A 22,512-nucleotide genomic window follows, 5' to 3' on the forward strand; every position below is an offset into this window, starting at 1 on the left:
CACATGTATATCTGCTTGCTACATTAGTAATAATCATTATCGGTGCCTCACTAAGCACAGACTTCTCATATATCAGCTGAAGAGAATGCAGTTCTTGACTCCCTATAACCTCTGTAGTGGTCTGAACAACATGTACTGATACTGATGCTGATAGGGGTCTGAACTACACTTCAATATATCAGTACCTGATTGAAATCTCTAAAATTGACTCATAAAACAAAAAACAGCAAACAAGTCTTGTCTACAATGTAAAGCCTAAAGGCGACAACAACAATCTGGACACAATCTGTGTCAGAATATACAATATCCATTTGAAGAATGAGGCTGAAATTGTCTATAATACGTGCAGAGTCAAACCAACAATGAACTGATCTACTAACAAGTATTGTGTGTGTATCAATGCCTGATATATCTTATTCCTCCGTTGTTGTCCAGAAACTATTAAAAACACGTCAGTGAGTCACACCGCTGCACTGGGTGACATGTTCCTTCATCATGAAGAATTTGGTCATGTTAGTTTGTTTAGAAACGGCTCCAAAGACTAATAACAGCACATTTTCAATCTCCAGAGAGTAGTTCTGTGTAACCCCTAATTTCCACCGGGAGCGTGTGCGCTGCGTTCCAGGTCTGTCACGGCTGCCGGAGCTGATATCGGCCATCTAGTCGATGTATCCGATTCCACTGGGCGCGCCGCGGCGCGTTTCAGAAGCATCCCAGAAGCGGCTCTCCACTGCGCTAAAGACAGGTGCCTCGTCTATTTTTTTACAGAAGTCGCGTCAAGCAGCACAGAGCAGATCGAGCTGGGCAGGAAGTCAGACATAGAGACAGCATTGAGCATCCGGTCAATTTTCAAAATAAAACACCCCGCACATGTGCCCGGTGGAATCCCGGGGTAAGGCAGACGCCACTGAGCATGTGCAGGGATGTAGTTCTGTTTACAGCTTCATTAGCTTGTTGTACTACATATCACAACCTCTGGACTTTGTACTGAAGTTCTTTGAGAATTAATGTATTACAGTAGAAGGAACTACTCTCCAGAGACTGAAAATGTGATCGCTGTTATTAGTCTTTGGCGTAAATTTCCACCGACATTCTGAGAGTTATTAAAAGAGATCTGCAAGAACTGTATATCAATTTATTCTACCTCTCTGTGACTTCTTTCCACTCAATAAACAATCTTTTTTACAGAAAACTACACCAGTATGGTTCTTAAGAACATTACAATCTGAAATATCATTTTAATGATGTCTGGGAATCAGCAGACCACGAGTGGTTTGTCGTAACGAGTCTAAATCAAGAGAAGAAGTTAAAAGTTGACACTGAGCTCAAACTGTAGCCTTTAGAAAACTGCTCCCTGGTGCAGATGAAAGATTGATGCCTGCAGCCACAGAGAAAAGACAGAGAAAGACTCATGTTGTGATGATTTCTACTCCAACTTTTAACATGTGGCTCTGAGGGCAGGAAGTCTAAACTGCCACAAATTAACCTTCTTCTTCTTTGGATGTTCTGGGGGAAATAAAACACTTTATTTCAGTCAGACAGTCTGACATGTGATGTTTGCAGTGATACGACGGGTCTAAAACCACTAAAGTAGGAAGTATGTCAGGACTGTGTGCTGCAGGGAGGAGGCATTAATTGGGCAGTGTTTCTTTGAAAAACACTTCATGTTTTATTTTTAGGTCAGCAGTCATGATGCACAGCGACGCATCCTAATTTTGGAAGTGTAAAATCATCACATCATCACAGCGTTTACTGAGAGGAGCTGGAGGTCTTTGATGGCTGCCAGTTTGAAGTTCACACTGCATTAATATTTTCTCTTATTAGTTGTTTTTTTTTTCCTGTACTTTGATGCTACATTTTTCATCATCAGCTCTCTTTCATTTCAGAATCAGAGCAGCAGTTTCCAGCAGCACCAGTCTGTGAAAATAAACATGAGGATAGTAATTTGTGGTTGGTTTTGGCAAATCTCTCCAAGATTTTCCATCTGATGTTGTAAACTGTTTTTTATTGGTTTTGTTATTAAGAATACAAACAGAACAAGAACAATTCAGGTCCATAGATCGTTTAATAATCAATCAATTATACAAATACACAAACTGTAGGAACCAATTCCAGAGTTTCGTGTATGTCGGACACCAAACTGGTCCAGTAGGTGTCCCAATTGTGCTTCGGGTTACTTACTATGTAGGTAGGAACTTTCGGTCAGGTGACAGGTGACCGCCACGCCATGTGAGCGCTTTGTGTTTCATTGGTGAAATGGAGATTTATGCACATGCTGGTTATGGATTCTTGCCTTTAATACGTTGAAGACCATTAATGGTGCAGTAAATATCCCATCGAAAGCAAGAAGCAGAAGTTGGACTCAGTTGGAAGCGTTGTTACGTTATCAGCCCGTCTCTGCAGCCTCTCAGTGGCTTTCAGTTTAGGCTCCAACGCCACAAAAATACATACAGTCAGAGAAATGCAAAGAAGCAAACTAATAAAATATGATAAAATGCAAATACACACACAAAGGGGTCGTATATAGAAAATACACAGCTAGCAAAATTACAGGATGTTTTCCAGGGCAAAGATCTTATAAAAAAAGGCTAAATTTACCCTTATTTACCCTGATCTTCTCTAGACCCAAAGACATCAACAGATCTCTGACCCAGCGTCTGAATGGTGGAGGTTTGGTATAAAGAATCAGGTTCAATCTTAATTCTAATACAGGTTGCTGCAATATGACTCATTTTGACCCTGGAGTATTTTAAACTGTATTAAATGATGTCTGGCATTAAAGGATGATGAAAATCTTCTCCAAGCGTCTCTAACTCGTAACATGGACAGCGACGTTTCTATAGATCTTCAAAATCACACCTGTTGACATCTCAGTCAGTCGAAAGATGGAGTCAGTTATAGAAGACGAAGGTTTGGAAGTTCAGAGAGTCGGTTTGAAGAAAATATCTGACTTTGAAGTATCTAAAGAGATGTTTAACTGGATGCCTTCTGATTTTGAACGGGGCTGAAGTGCGTCTGTGATTTGACTCCCACCTTATAGTAACATAGACTCTGCACCGTCAGTCACCTGAACTCACAACGTTTCCATCCTCAGACCTTCATCAGGGCGAGATTCAAGATTGAATCAGACGAGATTTAAATCTTTTTGCAAAACATAAAGATTATCAGGGCCGCCACTAATGACTTCTTTAGAAATATAAATGAATCTGTTATATTTTTCTCTATTAATTGTTCAGTGAAATATACCAGAGCCTGAAGGTAACATCTACAAACCGCTTGTTATGTGTGACCAACAGTCTTAAACCCACAGATATCTCCAAAACGATGCATTGTCTTCTTCTTAGTCGATTGACTAATTAAAACAAATTGCTTCAGCACTTAAAATGATACATTTGAACATAAAGCAGCTGCACTGAACGGCTCTGTTACATCTGCTCAGCAACATTAATAGAAAATAAAAAAAGATGAACAACGTACGAGAGCCTCATTTACAGGATAAACTCCTCTTGAGCTTGACTTTGAGGTCGTGCTGAAGAACTTTCTATTTAAACACATATTTCTATACATAAAATGACTGAACGATATGTGAAAACTTACACAACAACAATTTACGCAACAGAATCTGAATAGACGAGAGGAAAGAGGAGCATGAGGCTACACACACAATCAACACTTATCTCTGACCTCTGACCTCTCTGTGCCTCTTTCTGTTCATAGAGATTTAAATATATACAAAAACCAGCATATATGGTATCAAATCTCTGAGTTTTTGCGAGGTGAGTTTGTAAAACAGCGTCTTGCTGCGTCGTGTTTCAGCGGACGAGTGTTGATCCACCGGGCGAGAAGCAGGAGGGAGCTGAACGCCCTCCGGCAACTTGCTCAGTGATTCAGCTCACTGGAGTGTGTGTGTGTGTGTGTGTGTGTGTGTGTGTGTGTGTAAGTGTGTGTTTTCCCATGTGAGAGAGTGTGTGTGTGACTGCGTTTAGATTGTTTGTGAGTGCACTCGTTCCCCTGTTGGTGTGTGAGTGTGAAGTGTCTTTCTGTGTGAGTATTCCTGCGCTAATATCTGTGTGTTTATGTGTGTGTTGAAACACCTCCTGAGGCTGGTGGACTGGCCTATCACAGAGCTGTGAAATGGAGAGGTCACAGCTGTGTGTGTGTGTGTGTGTGTGTGTGTGTGTGTGCATTAAGACGCTATGACACAGCTGGTGTGACATCCTCCCACCTGTGAACCGCAGAGTTTAAGTCTCTGCACTGTCACGAAGAGCAGGAAGTTCCAACCACGGATGTGACAACATCATACCCTCGTCCAAGATGGCGTCCGGTCTTTTTAATAAAAGTTGCCGTTGGAAAAGTGAAATAAAAAAGTCTCAACATATGTTGTAAAGTATATCATCACATGCTTTAACGCGGAAAGTTCCTTATAACAGCTTTATCCTTGATTTTAACTCATGAAGTCCCTAAAGTGACATCTACTGAACATCCTGCTGCAGTCATGTGACGATGTGTGAATCTGTGTACCCATGACATCACTTCCAAAATGGCGGCAGTGTGCCTGGTCAGCAAATGTGACAGAACTAGCTAATTTTAAAACTCTTGTTTTTTTGTCACTAAAGGAAGGTTTCAACTCATTTAACAAGACGTCCTGTGTTACATTTAACCTGTTCTGACCAAATTTCTTGAACAAATTGATTGAATTAAAACAAGTTAAGGAAATATTGTTATGACATATATGTTACATTACAGATCTTTGACACTGAAGGTAGAATTTCAAAATAAAAATCAGAAATGTGTTCCTTGTGGTTCATTTGGTCTGTTTTATATTCCCCATAATTTTCCTTTAAGGAGAAATGGGTTCTTATGGGTTAACATAACAAGCTGTCACAAATACTGTATGTATGTTTGAATATTACTGAGTAAATTTTAAGTAGTATTTTATGTAATATTTAATAACTGTGAGTTAAGCAAGTCAAGTCAAGAATAATCACATTTTTGTTTTTATGTAGATGACAAATAAAAGGCTTCAAATGATAGAAAATCATAATTTAAATCACAATATTGGTCAAAAAATCACAATTACAAATTTTCCTTGAATCAAACCTTGATGACGCGGCTGATCTGCCGGTGAAATGTCGTTCGTAGTGCACTGCATGTCATCTGATGATCTACTTTTGTCAGTAATCTGGTCTCATTTATTCACATAATCCCGGTTCATTCTAGGTTGAGGGATTAAGAATAACCCAGTAACACAGGTAGTTTCCTGCTGGAGTGACCTCATTACACGAACACAAAACCGCTGAGTCATTAAAACACTTTGTGCACTTTTAGGGACACGAACATGAAAAATAATACATACTGACATACATACATATTAAAAAGAGAAAGATCACAGGGCTGCTGTCAACATTAATTACTTATAAAACAAAGGTTGATACTGTTTTGCAAGTGGATTAATTGTTATTGAGATTATAAACTCCGGAGGTTTTATTGGAGGGAAATCTGGCTTCTGACCAAACTGGAGTCATCAGCCTCACATAACATGATTACATGTTCAAACCTGATTAGTGTGAATGCTGAAAGCATGCTGAAGTCTATGGGAGGAATGTTTGAAAGCTAATATCTCAAAAACTAAAAGTGTTAAACTGTTCATATTTGATGTACAGGTGTCTCATGTCGAAGTGCTGAACATATTAAAACATTGTACCTATAGCGCCACCATGTGGTCAGTTATTACACGTTTAGCCTTTTGGCTAATAACTCATGAACCATAAGACCTATCAAAAAAATATTTAGTCAGGATGGTCCTTGGATGATGCTGAGTAGACTGATATAGGCCACACCCATTTGCGCCCATAAAATTTTTCCGCCATTTTGTTTTTATTAATAAACATGTTTTGCTTCTGTTGGCACATATTTCATCCAATCTTCACCAAACTTGGTGCATATCATGTTTAAAGGACCCCGAACACAACTTAGTTATTTGTTCTCAGATATCACTTACGGTTTTTCTGTTGGTTAGCAAACTTTTGAAGGCGTGGCCTAATGCACTTAATGGTCAATAACTCCTCAATATTGCATCGGATTGTGACCAAATTTGGAAATTTTGTACACAAGGTGACCTTACAGACGTGTGTAATATTTCATAAGGTTCTGCCCAAAGGGGGCGCTAAAGTAACCTTATAACATGATATTTCAGCAATTCTGTTGTCTTTAATGAAATGAAACTTGGTACACAGGTTTTCCATGAGAATCTGCACGACATACTGAATCATGGCACCAAAAGCCCCACCTTGTGGTCATGAACAAAACACCACCATTCTACTGGTTAAATGTCAAATCTCTTAAATGTAACATGCCATGGTAATCGAATTCTATTTGTACAGATGGGGATCCTGAACAAGTGTTTAGTATTTTCAGCAATGCTTTGCGATTCCTTTCAGTTTTCAGCATTCACATGCATTTTCCACAGGAAATGCATTTCTAGTGATTTGTTGTGATCTGCTGTTTGTGTGCATGAAAACAAAGATGTTCAGACATCTTTATAAAAGTTCTGAAACAAGTGAAACTACGCAGTTCACAATTTAACTCCTATTTCCTGCTTTCTGGCAAATGTATCCTCTAACAGACACAGTTAGCTGGTGAATGTAGTGGAGCATTTAGCATGTTTCTCTCAAGACTTGGTGAAAGTTGAGGTGTAAATAAAGAACAGAAGGCAGTAATATGTTGTTGTGGAGATCTTCTCCCCCCTAGTGGCCAAAAAATGCAGCTTTAATACAGATTCTCTGTTCTGACTTCATCTTGTGTCTCTGTGTTGTTTTTGCCCGTCTAACAGACTGTTTGTCTGTAAAATGCCGCTGCCGGCTGAACACATATGATCGGACATGGAGGCCGTCAGCACAGCCAACGCCACACAGGACGAGCTCCGCCTCCTGCCTGACGATGACAACCTCGGTTACCACGACTACAACTCCGGCGCCGGCGCAGCGCCCCCAGCTCTGCCCACTCTGGTGTTCGAGGGTGTGAATTTTCCAGAGGACCCCATCAAACTGCTGAGTGTGCAGGTACAAGTTTCATTATTACCCCTTAAACCTAATTAGAAACACTGATTGAATATATTGATTAAAGTAATTGTAGAAACCAATCAGCCAAGAAAAAAAGAAGCACTGTAATAAATCATAATGTTTTTGTTCATATGGTTCATTTTCCACAGTAATGTTTCCATTAAACAACCACAAACTACTGCTCAGTTTCTCCTTGTGACCTTTTACCACCCACTGCTCCTCCCGCGAGCAGCCGGCAGCGTTTTGTAAAGCTTTTATTGACTGTTAGTGCTACAAAATATTCACGGACATGTAAATACTGCAAATACAGAACGATTAGACTCCTCTTCATAAAAATAATCCCTGTTGCCTTAAAGCAGTCTGACAGCCCAACGTTGTAATAAATCTTTATTACTTTATTTGAGATAGTTTTGGAAAATCATTCCTCTTCTGGCATCTGAACTGGATTTTCTCTTTTATTGCATCTTAACTGGATATTTTTTATTCTTTTATTGCATCTTAACTGGAAATTTTTTATACTTTTATTGCATCTTAACTGGATATTGTGTTCACCTGTTTGTAGTGTTTGACAGTTATCTCAGGCTACGTTCACATTACAGACCTTCAGGCTCAATCCAGATTCTTTTAGGGTGTTTTCATATCTGCACTTTTTAGTCCAGTTGTATCAGACTCTGGTTGGTGTGACTAGTTTGGTCAGAAGGTGGTCTCGATCCGTTCCAAACAAACTCTGGAGCAGTACGCCAGGAGAGCTTTGCATGCTGGGATGCGGATAACAACTAGCTGGACTAGCTTGGACTTGCTCAACATAGTACGTTGTATTTGGGCAGTAGGAGAGTTTCTTCAGGATCTTGTTCCTGTGTTTACGATCGTGGTCCCGCCCCCAGACACAGCTGACCAATGAGCAGAGCTTTTAGTGATTTATTTTGGTTTGCTTGGATTTTTCTGCGTGAAAAGAAACCAGAACCAAGTTACATTCATGTATCCTGCTCTGGTGTGAAGACTGTTGAGGTCCTAAACTGTCACACATGTACAGATTTAACTGAAATGTGAGCTGAATGCTACAAGAATAACAAGAATAACATAATTTATGCGACAGCCAAATCATAAACATGGATGACGTGAATGTTTGACGTCTGTCGTCGACTGCAGATTCGTGCTGATCTGAACTGTCCGGACATTTCCTGAAGAAGCACTTTTTTTTTTTTTTTGTTGAGCTGTTATTACCACGCTTAACTGTGATTGGCTCAGCTGTTTCAGAGCTATGACATCAGTAATGAGAGACTGATCTACAGTATATTCACCTTCACTCAGCCCTTCTGCACTTTGCGCTGCTGCGCTCACAACCAACACCCACCACACTGCGATAACGTGGTTAAAAAATGGCCCTCAGTCTGTTTGTTTGTATTTATGTTGTAATAATGTTTATTCTGCCCTCTTCCCACAGTCTGAAACTATTAACCTTCTCCGTGTCTTCGACTTGAATCCGTCCAGTGACGAATCCCCTCAGTTAGTTGATCATTTCCAGTCGAGTGAACTGAACCACTGCTGTTGTTCACAGGTGGTGTTGATCTTGGCCTACAGCACCATCATCGTCCTGGGGGTTCTGGGTAATTCTCTGGTCATCTACGTCATCTACCGCTTCAAGACACTCCGCACCGTCACCAACTTCTTCATCGCTAACCTGGCTGTTGGTATGTTTACACACACAAACAAACACACAACAGCAGCAGCAGCAGCAGCAGCAGCAGCTCTCACTTTGTTTTGTTCTAATTCGATGCCGTCAGAATCATCACAGACAGGAAATGCTCCCTGACACCCAAAGATAAATGTGTGTGTGTGTGTGTGTGTGTGTGTTACCCTCTGTAGGTCAGTGGCAATGATGGTGACTCAGACATCTGTCAGCTGTTATACGCTATTTTCCTGTGATGTCTGCTGCTGTTTGTGGGAACAAGAGACTGCGAGATGAAATCAAATTATTATTGGTGTGTTCTCAAAGTAAAGAGAAACCACAGTTACTGTTGCAAAATATGATTGTGTGAGTCTATAAATAGAAATTTTATACAGAATACAGAACAGAAATATTTAAAGATCCTTTAATTCGAACTCCCAAGGGCACAGAGGAGCGTTTTGCGAGTTTATATGTACTCATGTTGTACATACATTAACCCTACTGTCTATTTTTATTTGATATTATTGTTTCTGAACCGGAGGGAATAGAAAGATCAAAAGAGGCTTTGACTTGTGAAGCTCTTTTAAAGTGATTCAAAGTGTTTTCTTATCTTTTTAATGTTTTACAGCTCATAAAAGCTTTACCATTTACTGCTCATATATATATAAGACATATAAATCAGATACTTTCTGGCTTATCTTCAATGAGCAAATATAATGTTGCATCATTGGAATAATTTCCACAGCATTTCTAGACGTGTGTTTGCTGGCTGTGCAGCTGTTGTAAATAGCTGCTGATAAGCCTCAATCAATTAATAATATCAGTCTCAGACACATCGATCAGACTTTAACAGCCACCACGACTCAGCGGCAGCGAACTGATACCAGATATAGAAAAAGGGAAGATCTTACAGATGAGCTCTCAACAGCATCATGTGACTCGGAGCCCAACTGCCTGCAGAGCTTCACATGTTTTAATGAGCTGGGAAATATCTCAACTTTGACCTCAAACATCAAAGAAGATTTAAATATCCAGTATAGCAGCGATAGACGGCACAACCAGCATTTAGCCAATCATCTGTTCAGTACCGTGTCATAAATAATCATTTTCTCAGCCTCGACACACAGTGGGTGATGTCACGTCAGCTCTATTTATGAGACGAGCGTGAAGAGGCGAGATTCACAAGTCCCATCGCCTGCGAAGTGACACACGATGCTCAATTGTGAAATTTCACGCTGGTGCATGATTAATTGGACTTTTACTGCCCGGATCACGATCGTTTTAGAGGCTCTGAGGGTGTTTAAAACAACTGGGGAAGTCAGTTTTAATTCCTAAAACATCAAAAAACACAGAAAATTCCTTTTTTTATAAAGAAAAAAGTCAAGTTCACTTTTTAATTAAAACCATTAACAGTACGAGAGTGAAAAGATCAACTAGAACACAACAGCAATAAAAAACTAAATTATAAATGAATCACAGCAAAATAAATTCATGATTTAACATGTAAACAACTAAACAAATAAATAGGTGAATTAATAAACGCCACATCAGCACACAAGCAAGAGAATAAGACACATTAACAGTGAGGAGTAATTGAGTGTGAAGTGGTGCAGAGGAGGGAAATTATCTCTGCTGTCAGAGAGCTTTTCAGGCCTGAAGAAGAACAATAATACATTTTATTCATAACACTCACACTCCAGGGAAAAATGCTAATGTAATGCTAAACAAGTAAAACAAAGCAAACGAGCAAACACACAGTGGGATGGATGATTTCAGCACCACAGACAGCGACAGGCTCGGAGAGAGATTTCAGGACCACGGACAGTTCCCAATCCTGTAGGGACAACTTTACACTAAAAATCACTTTTAAGTGTAAATTATAAAGTAAATTATATGCACATACATCACTTTATTATGCTATAAACCACTGGGGGAACATTTCAGTGATGCTTATGATCTCTTATTTAGTCTATTAGTGCAAAACACAACAACAACACTGGAAACACGACGACATTTTCATGACAGCAGCATTTCACAAAACACAGCAAGAAAACAGAAAACACAACATTTTTAGAAATGCCAGCACCATGGAGAGCGACTGGTTCAGAGAGAGAGAGACTTCAGGACCACGGACAGCTACTAATCCTGTAGGATTCACAACTTTACAATAAAAATCACCTTTTCAGTAAATAAATTATATGTACAGTAATGTGGCCTTGAGCTGCAAAACACAGCAAAACGTGTCTGTGTCTGCAGCCAGTAACAAAGAGGTTTTTCTAAAATGTTGTGTTTTGTCTGATGTTATTGCGTTTTGCACCTCGGGGCCATCGTATTTATGCCTTTAATTAACAACCATCTCAGTTTAAAACCACAAGAACAATCCTCCTTCATTACATCCATAATATGAAAAACTGTTGGGGCTTGAAAACCATCGAGCATTTCATTAGAAGGAAAAAAAACAACTAATGAGTTTAATGTTCTTTTCAATCTTATTAATCATCTCATGACCCCTGATATTAATCTTGACATCCACAGGATGGGAAACCACTGACCTCAGCTTCTTTAATCTTACTCTATTATTCTATTTCTGAGGTGAAACATAACCAAATGAAACCCATATTGATGAGGAAGAGAACAATACTCCTATAAAAGTGTCATTAATCTCTATTTAGTTCAGTTCAGTCAGAAGTTTTTAAAGTTTTTAAAGTACTTTTTCACTTTTGTACCTCGGTGTTTAAACCAGGACTAAATCTCTAATGAAAAAGGTGTTGTTTTGTCTCCAGTGGAGGAAACATTTTGGTGTTTATTGGCTGAGCTGTGCGGACAGAAAATCTCTTTAACTATGAGTCATTGTTGAGTTTAAAAGGAGCTGAAGGGTCTGTCCAGGAGGAATTCAAATTAAAGTGTTTACTCTCCTGGTTTCTGTGTTCGCTCACCTCCTTTCTGCAGCCGCCACGAAATAAGAAAATCACAAACAAATGAGTTAATAACGTTGAAGAAATAAATAGACAGTGTAAAGTGGCACTTCTTTAATTGTGTGTGTGTGTGATGTGGATCTGTATAACGCCTGGAGTATCTGTTGTTCTGAAAAGTGTAGAGAAAATTGGATGCAGAGTATAACTTGCTGCTGGGTATCATTAATAAACACACACACACACACAGCGATTGGCCGTGTCCTGGAAAAACATTATTAACTTCTTTTTGCCTTTTGAGTTTTACAAATTCATGATATTAAATCCTGAGAGCTCAACTAAAGTTTCATTTTATCTGTATGTGTTGAACACAGCTGTTAAACAGAGTCTTAAAAGTCTCGATTCAACATTTAACACTGTCTGACTCACAAAGACAGTTTTTAAAAAAAAGGATCAAACTCAAAGCAGCAGAGCTAAACGTATTATCTCAAGATGTGTGAGTGTGTTATGCTGGTAGCGGCTAAAGTAGCCTGGAGCTGGTAGCCTGCAGCAGAGACGAGGAGCTTCAGAGGTCTGTTAACTTCACTGCTTTCACGTCTCTGACAGCACAGAAGAATGAATCTGTTAACGTCGAGTATGAACAGAAGGAACGATTATAGAAAAACATGTTTCAGTGTTCCTGACTGTCATTTTAAGACCTGACAAACTGTGAACTCTTCCTTTAAAGGATATCAACTCCATGAAAACACTTGAAGCACTTCTCACATGCTTATACAGAGCACTTTACATTATCTGTATCTATGGAAACGGTTCCCTGTGTTCACAGACTGGTGAGATGCTCCATCACCTCTTGGTGTGACAGTTGTTGCAATCAAAGATCTTCTGACATCTTCTGTATCTTTATAGACCCACAGACACAGATCACTGGAAGGTCAAGAGGTCAGTCAGTGAAGAACAACCAGCTATTCACCTCTTCTGACCTTATTGTAGCCGTGTGTCCCCATGTTTTTATTTATCTATTTATTTAAAAGGGACAACTCAAACATAAATGTCACCATTTGATAAACTGTACCAGATTATAGCTTTAAGCTAATTTGCATCTTTAGTCCTTTGGAGGATCAGAGCAAAGAAACAGCACATGCAGTCATGTTTCCATCACTTCAGAGGACATTACATTGACTTATCCAAACCTTAACACAACCCTAAACTAACCTTAACGTTAAACCAAGTCTTCACCTTAAAACTAATGATTTAAGGGGATTTGCTTTTTGTTCCCATAAGGGAGGCGAGTCCCCACAATATGACTGTGTAAACAGTAGGGGTGTGCCCGAATACAAATATGTTATTCAGCAAAGCACAAATAGTGGGTTTTTTGCAAATATTTGTTTCATACAAATATTTTAAAAATGATTTGTTTTCTGGAAGAAAAAAAAACATGTTAAATACCAGCACACAGGTCGGTTACATCACTATCTCAGTGTCTCTCCTCTGCTCCGCTGTGACGTCTATCAGCAGGTCTCAACGAGGGGAGTCACATCCACCTGCTGCATGACGCACATTTCCTCATTTGGACATCACTCCTGGAGTTGGGGGTGTTCCCCAGAGATAAAGCTGAACTACTGACACAAATGAAGTGCTCCCAAGGGAACACTTAATGAACACTTATTGTAACACTTTAATTTTCTAAAATTAAAAGCGTAATAAACTTTAAAAGTGTAATTTGAATACAAATACAAATAATTTTGCTGCCTCAACAAATACAGATACAAATACAAATACTGGGCTCTCTTCACATCCTTAGTAAACAGATTTACGTCCCCACAAAGTGAGGAATACCTGGACCACACACACACACACACACACACACACACACACACACACACACACACACACACAATAAACCATCAAAGATGTATGTTTGTCAAATTAAAACAAGTCCATAAGATAGAATATGAATATCAGTGAGTGCAGAGCTGAACAGCGTTTAACAGACTCTTTAAGTTGTTTGTTAAAGTGCTGATGAAGCTGCAGCTCCTCACATCATCAGGCAGGATGTTCAATTGATTTGTGGCCGTTACAGTAGAAGCTGATTCCCAAACGCAGTGCGGTGAAACGTTATGGTACAATCTCATAAAGAGGATATTCTGGAGGATCTAACAGAATTCACTGAGCCAGGTGTATGTGAGGATCCACATGGGCTGTGAAACTTTGTCATTTTTCTCTTTGTTCCACCTGTTTACAGTATCTGAGAACATTTCTCAGCAGCACTGGTTGCTATGGTTTAACATTGTTATCCTCCCACTGTACCAGTACTTTTCCCCCTGTGTGTAAAAATCTCAGAGCCTCCTCGAGGTATTTTTTGGAAATTCTTCACGTCTGTGAAAGGGACATCCTGCAGGCAGCGCAGACATCCATAACCTCGTTTTCTCATTTCATCAAGGAGGAGAAGTGTTGTCATAGCTTCCAGAAATAATAACATTTTTTTTATATTATTTATAAGGAGCATGTAGCCTAAAACATAACCAAACACAAGGTGCTCCCAAACATTTAACAGGCAGATTTCTTTCATATTTGATGTTTTGTTGATGTCATGAAGAATCATCTCCTGCTAGAAAACCTCGGAGCAGCAGAGAAACAACACAGCAGTGAAAAAGACGTGGAGACAGAGAGAGAGAGAGAGAGTACATGGTGGCAGAGTACCTGACACAGTCTGGCCATAGAAACAGGCCGTCACAGGCAGAACAGGCTGGCTTCACTTTGTCATAAAGGAGAAGTTGAGACAGAATCTCACCTCCTATTATACTGTGACAAATATAAAGATTTGAGAGAAGTTTTCTTTGACAAAATAAATCATATATCTTCAGAAACTGTCCCATCTATGTGGGGAGAAAAGTCTGTAGGTTTCTGATCTGCCAGTAAAGCTTATTTGAATTTGAATTTGAATTTGAATTTGAGAGACAGAGAGAACTGGAGGACTTACAGGGGAAGGAAGTTAAATGTCTTTTCTATGCAGATGACCTGTTGCTGCTGTCACAAACACACAAACATACTCCATGATTACTGTGAAAACTGGGCAATCAGAGTAAATCTAGATAAAACTAAAATTATGATATTTCAAAAAAAAAGAAGCAAGATTACAAACTAAAAAACATGAGTTTATTTTGGGAGAGACAACATTGAGTCATACAGTGGAGTACACATACCTCGGCCTGACTGTCACTGCTTCAGGACATTTCATCAAGGCTGTAAGTGCACTGGCAGATAAATCTCCTAGAGCTTATTACTGCATAAGAAAAGTCCTTTTCCAGTTAAACCCCCCAGTAAAGATTTGGCTTAAAATTTTCCAAAGTGTTATTGTATTGTACGGAAGTGAAGTTTGGGGCCCGTTAATTGAACAAGAGCACTGGGACTCAAACCCAGTTGAAAAAGTACATCTTGAGTTCTGTAAAAACATACTGAGAGTCCACAGAAACTGTCCAAACCACGGATGCAGAGCAGAACTGGGCCAATTTCTCCTCAGATTCAGATTCACACCATCACGGAGCTTATTTAGAGCAGCAAAGCTGTCTGAACCCAGATAAAAGCATCTGGAATGGAACAAATGAGGAAATCATATTCATAAGTCAAAATGATGCTATGAAAATAATTCCCAACTCACAAATAAAACAAATAGACAAAGATAATAAACTGAGATATTTCAAGCAGTGGAAAACAGAAATCCAATCAATAAATAAACTAGAATGCTATAATTCACTGGACAGAAAGTTTCAATTAGCCCAATATTTAACCCAAATAAAACATCCTGTAAACAGACAAACACCATAAGAGACAATGGCTAGAAATAACTAAGAGGATTTGTACTCACTGCAGAACAGGAGAGGTTGAGACAGAAATTCATTTTCTCACAAGTTGTCAAAAATACAAAGAAATTAGAGAAGATTTCTTACTCAAATTCAAACAGAAAATCCCAGACTTTCACTTTCTCAGCCTCCCGAAAGACAAACATATGTATGTATATGTTACTGCATGTCACAAAGAAAGACATGTTTCTATGTAAGATACTTTTGTTTCTCTTTTATTTTCTTTTTTTTTTTTACTTTTCTTTTTTTCTCACAGTATCTATATGACACACCCGCTTGGTTAGGTTTAGTCATGAGCAGTGGGATGATTAGGGTTAGGATTAGGGTTCAGGGTTATGGTTAGGGTTAAAGGTTAGGATTAGGGTTATGGTTAGGGTTAAAGGTTAGGATTAGGGTTATGGGTAGGGTTAGGGTTCAGGGTTATGGTTAGGGTTAGGATTAGGGTTATGGTTAGGGTTAAAGGTTAGGATTAGGGTTATGGTTATGGTTAGGATTAGGGTTAGGGTTCAGGGTTATGGTTATGGTTAGGATTAGGGTTATGGTTAGGGTTAGGGTTCAGGGTTATGGTTAGGGTTAGGATTAGGGTTATGGTTAGGGTTAGGATTAGGGTTATGGTTAGGATTAGGGTTATGGTTATGGTTAGGGTTAGGGTTAGGGTTAGGGTTCAGGGGGGTGTCGTGTAGGTCTGTAAGAATGCAGATCGACTCTTCTCAACCTCGGTGCTTTCTACAATGTGTTATTGTTCTGTCAACAAGCTCCATAAACCAAAAGATTAGTTTCAGAAACTGTTTGATAACGTTAAAAATGTTCAACCGGAGGAGCTTGTTGAACAAAGGGTGAACAAAACTGGCAGCAAAGCTCTGCCTGAAGTTATGTGGGGGGGGCAGAATCCTTGTTCTGTTCCTCTGAGATGAAAGCTGGATTTTTATTTAACTTTGACTTGTAAAACTTTGACTTTGACTCCAGTTTTTGGAGAGAAAATGTACACGAACTTGAAAAAAAATAACAAACTCACATAAATATTTCAGGGATTGATTTGTGTTTTATTACCGAACAAAGACTGGAGGATTGTATATCAGTCTGTGTGTTTAGATGCAGATGTTAATGGACGCTCAACAGCAGCAGCAGCAGATGTTGAGACTCACATACCGTGCTGGTCATGTGACCTGCTGTCTGTCGGATCAGAGGGCCTCTCTCTCTCTCTCTCTCTGTGAGGATTGGGGGCAGAGCTGAGAATCTGTTTGCGTCCTCAGATGACATGTAAATACATCTGTACCGCCAAAGCAAAGGACCACACTGGATATAGAAAACAAATGAAACAGTGATTAGAATTTAAAAACAGTTATAAAAGAGAAGAATGGTCATTGAGTACTGATATGTCGGTGTGGTTTCACGTTTCTTCACCTCATCCTTCACTTTGTTATTTTCTGCTTGTTAGCAGAAGAGAAACAATGTGAAAGTGACCTCAGTGACCTCTTGAACATCAGCACATACAGCAGAGATGCACACAGCCTGTTCAATTATCTGTGACTGAGGGGAAAAATAAATGTCCCAAAGGGAGGATGAAGTTTGTACATTCCTGCACGTTGTGTCTTCATACACACATAAATACCGTTTGGATAAGAAGCACAAATGTAGACAAAGCTTGGCCTGTTTCAACCGTCTAAAAATGGACAATTTGGCTCTGGACTCTGGTACAATTAAGCCCTTAAAACTGGCACCCAGTTGAATGGTTTAAACACACAAAGACCCATGATCCCATATGTTCAAACCACATTAGAGCTGCAACAATTAGTTGATTAACCAGTAAGTAGATCAGCAGAAAACCATTTTGATAATTATTTTAATCATTTTGAGTCATTTTTTTAAAGAAAAACTGTCCAAATTCTCTGGTTTCAGCTTGAATGTTTTCTGGTTTATTTTGTCTTCAATGACAGTAAACTGAATATCTTTGAATCATGGACTGAGATTTTATGGACCAAACAACCAATCGATTACTTGAGAAGTAATCGAGCAAAGCACAAATAGTGGGTTTTATACATTTATTTCGTATAAATATTTTAAAAATTATTTGTTTTCGGAAGAAAAGAAAACATGTTAAATACCAGAGTGCACGTCGGTTACATCACTATCTCAGTGTCTCTCCTCTGCTCCGCTGTGACGTCTATCAGCAGGTCTCAACGAGGGGAGTCACATACACCTGCTACATGACGCATATTTCCTAATTTGGACATCACTCCTGGAGTTGGGGGTGTTCCCCAGAGATAAAGCTGAACTACTGACACACGTGAAGTGCTCTCAAGAGACTCTCCATAACCTGTTGTTCCTCTTCTCCTTTCCACAAAGTTAGGTTGTAAAAAATAGGCAATAAATGAAAAGTGCAAAGCAAGAATCACCTTTGAAGTTCTTCCCTACACGCTGTGCTGTCTCTGTGTTATGGGTGTATAAATAGGTAGAGGTCTGTCTGCAATGGGTCGTCTATGATCTGGAAGACCCGGTGTGGGGACCTTCTTCATAAGATAGTTTATTCATAAACACTCATTTTAACACTTTAATATCCTAAAATTCATAAAAAACAAAAACAGGATTTTTACACCTACTCCCACTTTTATTCAAATACAAATACAAATATAAATTTGCTGCCTCAACAAATATATATAAATACAAATAATGGGCTCTCTGCACATCCCTAATGGAAACACAGCTAGTGTAGTGATAAACACAAGATGTAATTAAAGGCTGATGCTCTCTTCTTCTCTCCTCCTCGTCCTTCTTGCAATGTAAAAGCAGCATCAGCAGATTGTTACCATCTCACATCACATGCCTCCTCCCCACCAGAAAGCCCCGAATATAAACACTGTGCAGTATGTTTGTGCCAAAAGTCAAATTTTCTCATCAGAAAATCAAACGTTATCCAAAATCTAAAAAGAGTTCAATTTCTATTTTAAGACATCAGGCTCTTTTTGTCCGTAAGTTGTCCTGAGTGAACTTCCTGTCTTGTGTCTGCAGCCGACCTGCTGGTCAACACGCTGTGCCTCCCCTTCACCCTTGTCTACACGCTGCAGGGAGAGTGGAAGTTCGGCAGCACCCTCTGCTTCCTGCTGCCCTACGCCCAGGGGCTCGCCGTCCACGTCTCCACGGTGACGCTGAACGTCATCGCCCTGGACCGACACAGGTGGGTGGGGCTTAAGATGAGGAGCTGGTTGGTGGTTGTTGAATCAGGAGCAAGTGGAGCCCATTCAGAAATACCTTTAAAGTGCAGTAGTGTCACCAACGGCTCCAACAGACTCCCAAAAAACCTCCAATTCTCTCCAGAAATACTGTCAATCATTGTTTCCAATGAGTCATTATGGTCTCAATCTCTAAATGTGGGCCCTCTAATAAGTGTGCTGGTGGTCATTTAAGAAATTATTGCTCCATTAAGAAGATTTGCAGACTTACAGGTGGTGGGCGTTTGATTGACAGCTGTGATTGACAGCTGGCTCATCTTTATATACAGCCAATCATGGTCCAGTATTTAACTTACTCAAGTGTGATGTGGGAACTTGAAGCCTTCAGAGCACAAACACTGAGAATGGATTTTACATCTAGTGTCCAACAGTTTAACTTTTGAACAATATTTACATATTTATAGATTCTGGAATTTTTAATGAGGGAGAAAATGTAATTTTAAGGATTATAACAAAATAATTAAACTTTTTTTTTGTGGAAAAACCAAAACAGACACAAATTATTATTCAAAGTATTTTATATACATATTAAAACATGTCTGGAGGGGATCTTTAAATTGAGTTGTTTTCTTCATATAAATGAATTACATGCAGAGATATACTGTATATATACAGAAATGGATGATAAATTAAAGGAAAAACTGGTCCAGGTCTGAATGCTTGACCCCTACAGTGAGGGGATCTGGTGGCTCTGTTATAATGTGGGGGGCATTTTGCTGGTATGGTTTGGGTCCACTTGTCCCCTTAGAGGGAAGGGTCACTGCTAATCAATACAAGTTGTTCTGAGTGATCACCTTTATCCTGTGATGAAACATTTCTGATGGGAGTGGTCTCTTCCAGGATGACAATGCCCCAATTCACAGGGCACGAGGGGTCACTGAATGGTTTAATGAGTATGAAAATGATGTGAATCATATGGTTTGACCTTCTCAGTCACCAGATCTCAACCCACTTTAACACCTATGGGAGATTTAGGACTGATGTGTTAGACAGCGCTCTCCACCACCATCATCACAACACCAAATGAGGGAGTATCTTTTTGAAGAATGGCTTGTAGCTACAGGTGGAAAAAGCCCCACCCTCCTCAAACCAGACCGGCTGGAAACCATTGTGACCCTGACCTGATCGCACGTACTGTCCCTGAACTCTCCCTGCTACCTCCCTTCCCGGCACTACCTCGTGCCCTGTGAAATGGGGCGTTGTCATCCTGGAAGAGATCACTCCCATCAGGATAGAAATGTTTCATCATAGGATAAAGGTGATGATTCACAACCACTTTGTATTGATTTGCAGTGACCCTTCCCTCTAAGGGAACAAGTTGACCCAAAGCATGCCAGCACTGTAGGGGTCAAGCATTCAGACCATATAGTAACTATGAAAACCCTGCAGACCCTGCAATACAAGAATAATGCTGCTAATTTATGTGCATTTCTTCTACAAGAGACAACTGGTGAGGATGCCTGGGATCTGTTAGCTTTAGCCTCAGTCTCTTACCATGATAACATGTATGTAGCCATCAAGTAAGACACTTTTACTGGTTTCTCTTTTTAAGAAAAGATATCCAGAGACAGAGTTTCTAACCAACTCATGGAGCTAACGTCAATTTGCTAGCTAGCTAGAGTTGATGATGATGCCGATTTTTGTTTTCTTCTGTCTGAAGTTAAGGAACCATTGTTTACTATTTACTATGAACTTAGATTGAAAATGGGTGTAGGAGCTATTTATTTGTTTGGTTGTTGTTTTGCTAGTAACGTCTGGACTCCCTCCAGCAGATTTCAGAGACTATAGCATCAATGCCAAGACACTTTATGTTGGTTTTTCCTTTAATTTGTCTGTATATGTAAAAAAAATAATTTCTTACACTCCTTAAAATCAAGAGGGCCTCATGGACCCCCCATGAAGTTTTGGTGACCCTTGGATGGGTTGGACCTCGGGGTTTGGAACCAGTGCTCTGGAAAACAGCACCGTTTCTGTGTTTCTAGTTTTGGCAAAAGTTGAACAACTCAAGATTGAAAGAAGTTTGTGTCGACCATCTGGACTCTGAACCTCCACCTGCCTGCTCATGGTGGGCTGATGTCCACTAAATGACCAAAACTGTAAAGTCTTTAACACGGCTTCTCTGTTGAAGAGAGTAACTATGAAGATTCACATGTAAACCCAAAACCTGTGGCCTCGCTGCACCACTGACGGCACAGTCAGGCTTTGGCTGGCTGCTGTTTTGGCAGTTTGAATGTAAGTGTGAAGAGTAATAGTGAGGTGAGGTTCAGGTGAACAACCTGTGTGACCCCGCAGAGCTGATTTTAAAGCAACAGGAAACATTTAAGTCCTAACAAAGCACCAAACCTGTTCCTGGAGCTCTTTATATTTGAAAGGATTGTTTAACTTTTTGGGAAATACAATGCCATAGATTCTGTGTTTTATTTGTCTGTTAAGTCCTCAAACAAAACTAAATTGCCAGAGCGATTTGTACAAATTTCATGGCAATGCACCTGATAGTTGTTGAGCTCGTACGTCTGGACCAGTAGTTTTCAAACTGTGAGGTGCCTCCCCAGGGAGCGTCAAAACTCATACCCCGTCTGAGTCATAACTCAGTCAAATCTGAACAAACAGACATGATGGACATATTTTTGGATTCATTGTGACTTACACTTCATCTCTCATGTGCATCACGGACAAACATCCATAAATCTGCTTTGAAATCGTAGAACAACAACAACACGCTCCTTATAACTGTAGAACTTGTCTGGGAATCATCACATTTTTTAGTTTTCTTCAGTATCAAACCAATCCAGGGGACATATTCTGCACATTTCCAGCTCTATATTTACATTCTGGGGCTCTACTGGAATATCTTCACATGATTTCCAGTTAAAAACTCCTTATTTATCTTCTACTGGTCCTTTATGCAGCCCCTCAGTTCAGCCTCTGTCTGAAACAGGCCGTTTTAGCTCCTGTCTCTTTAAGGCCCGCCTCCTGATGAGCCCACTCTGTTCTGATTGGTCAGCTTCAGGAAGCTTCCTCCGGCTCCGGAGGCTACGTAAACAAACTATAGTAATGAGATTTTTCTTCTTTTTCTCCGTCTTTACTCCAAATGTCAACTTCTCAAATCCATCCGTACATGTTGGAGCTGAATCACATCTGAAATATGAGAGTGGACAACACATGGAAACACCTTAGCAACCACCTTAGCAACCAAGGCTACAGAACAGATGCACGTTTATGGGCATGTGACAACCTGACGTCACTTTGTCGGGAAAGTAAAATAACGTTGCAAACGAAGTGTTGAGATCAGATTGAAGCCCTGGATTTTGACTTGCAGGCAGCATTTCTACATACGTTCACCTCATGTTTTGGAACTTTAACATCCAACATCAGAACAGGATTTAAATAACAGATATGTCCTCTTTATCACTGATGTGTGTGTCTATGTTTGTGTGTTTTAGGTGTATTGTGTACCACCTGGAGACCAGGATGCGTAAGGACGTGTGTTTCGGGGTCATAGCGTTGACCTGGGTGCTGAGCGCCGTGCTCGCCAGCCCTCTGGCCATCTTCAGAGAGTACGGCTCCTTCACTCTGGAGCCTGGACACACCATACAGGTGTATAAACACACACACACACACACCTGTAACACCGGGTTTCAGAATCAAACACTCGAGCAGATCAGTCCCTCTCGCCTCCCTGCTCGTCCAGCTCTTTGATCTTCCGTCTCGTTACCCGCTGGCACCCCTCCATCACTGCCACTCACCTTTCCTCCCTTCATCTCTTTCATCTCTTCTTCA

The 22,512-nt window shown here is 39.9% G+C and overlaps 1 protein-coding gene across 1 annotated transcript in view; it reads left to right on the top strand.

Annotated features, from left to right (window-relative positions):
- npy2rl (neuropeptide Y receptor Y2, like) overlaps positions 1-22,512 on the top strand; it is a 66,259-nt gene that overhangs the window by 36,486 nt on the left and 7,261 nt on the right. The window contains exons 2-5 of the mRNA XM_067579959.1: positions 6,833-7,061; positions 8,620-8,752; positions 18,512-18,677; positions 22,176-22,329. Coding sequence (XP_067436060.1) covers positions 6,882-7,061; positions 8,620-8,752; positions 18,512-18,677; positions 22,176-22,329 — 633 coding nt within the window. The 5' untranslated portion in view covers positions 6,833-6,881. The remainder of the gene's footprint in view (positions 1-6,832; positions 7,062-8,619; positions 8,753-18,511; positions 18,678-22,175; positions 22,330-22,512) is intronic.

This window comes from Thunnus thynnus, chromosome 22 (assembly GCF_963924715.1).
Source record: "Thunnus thynnus chromosome 22, fThuThy2.1, whole genome shotgun sequence".
NCBI classification, from domain to species: Eukaryota; Metazoa; Chordata; class Actinopteri; order Scombriformes; family Scombridae; genus Thunnus; species Thunnus thynnus.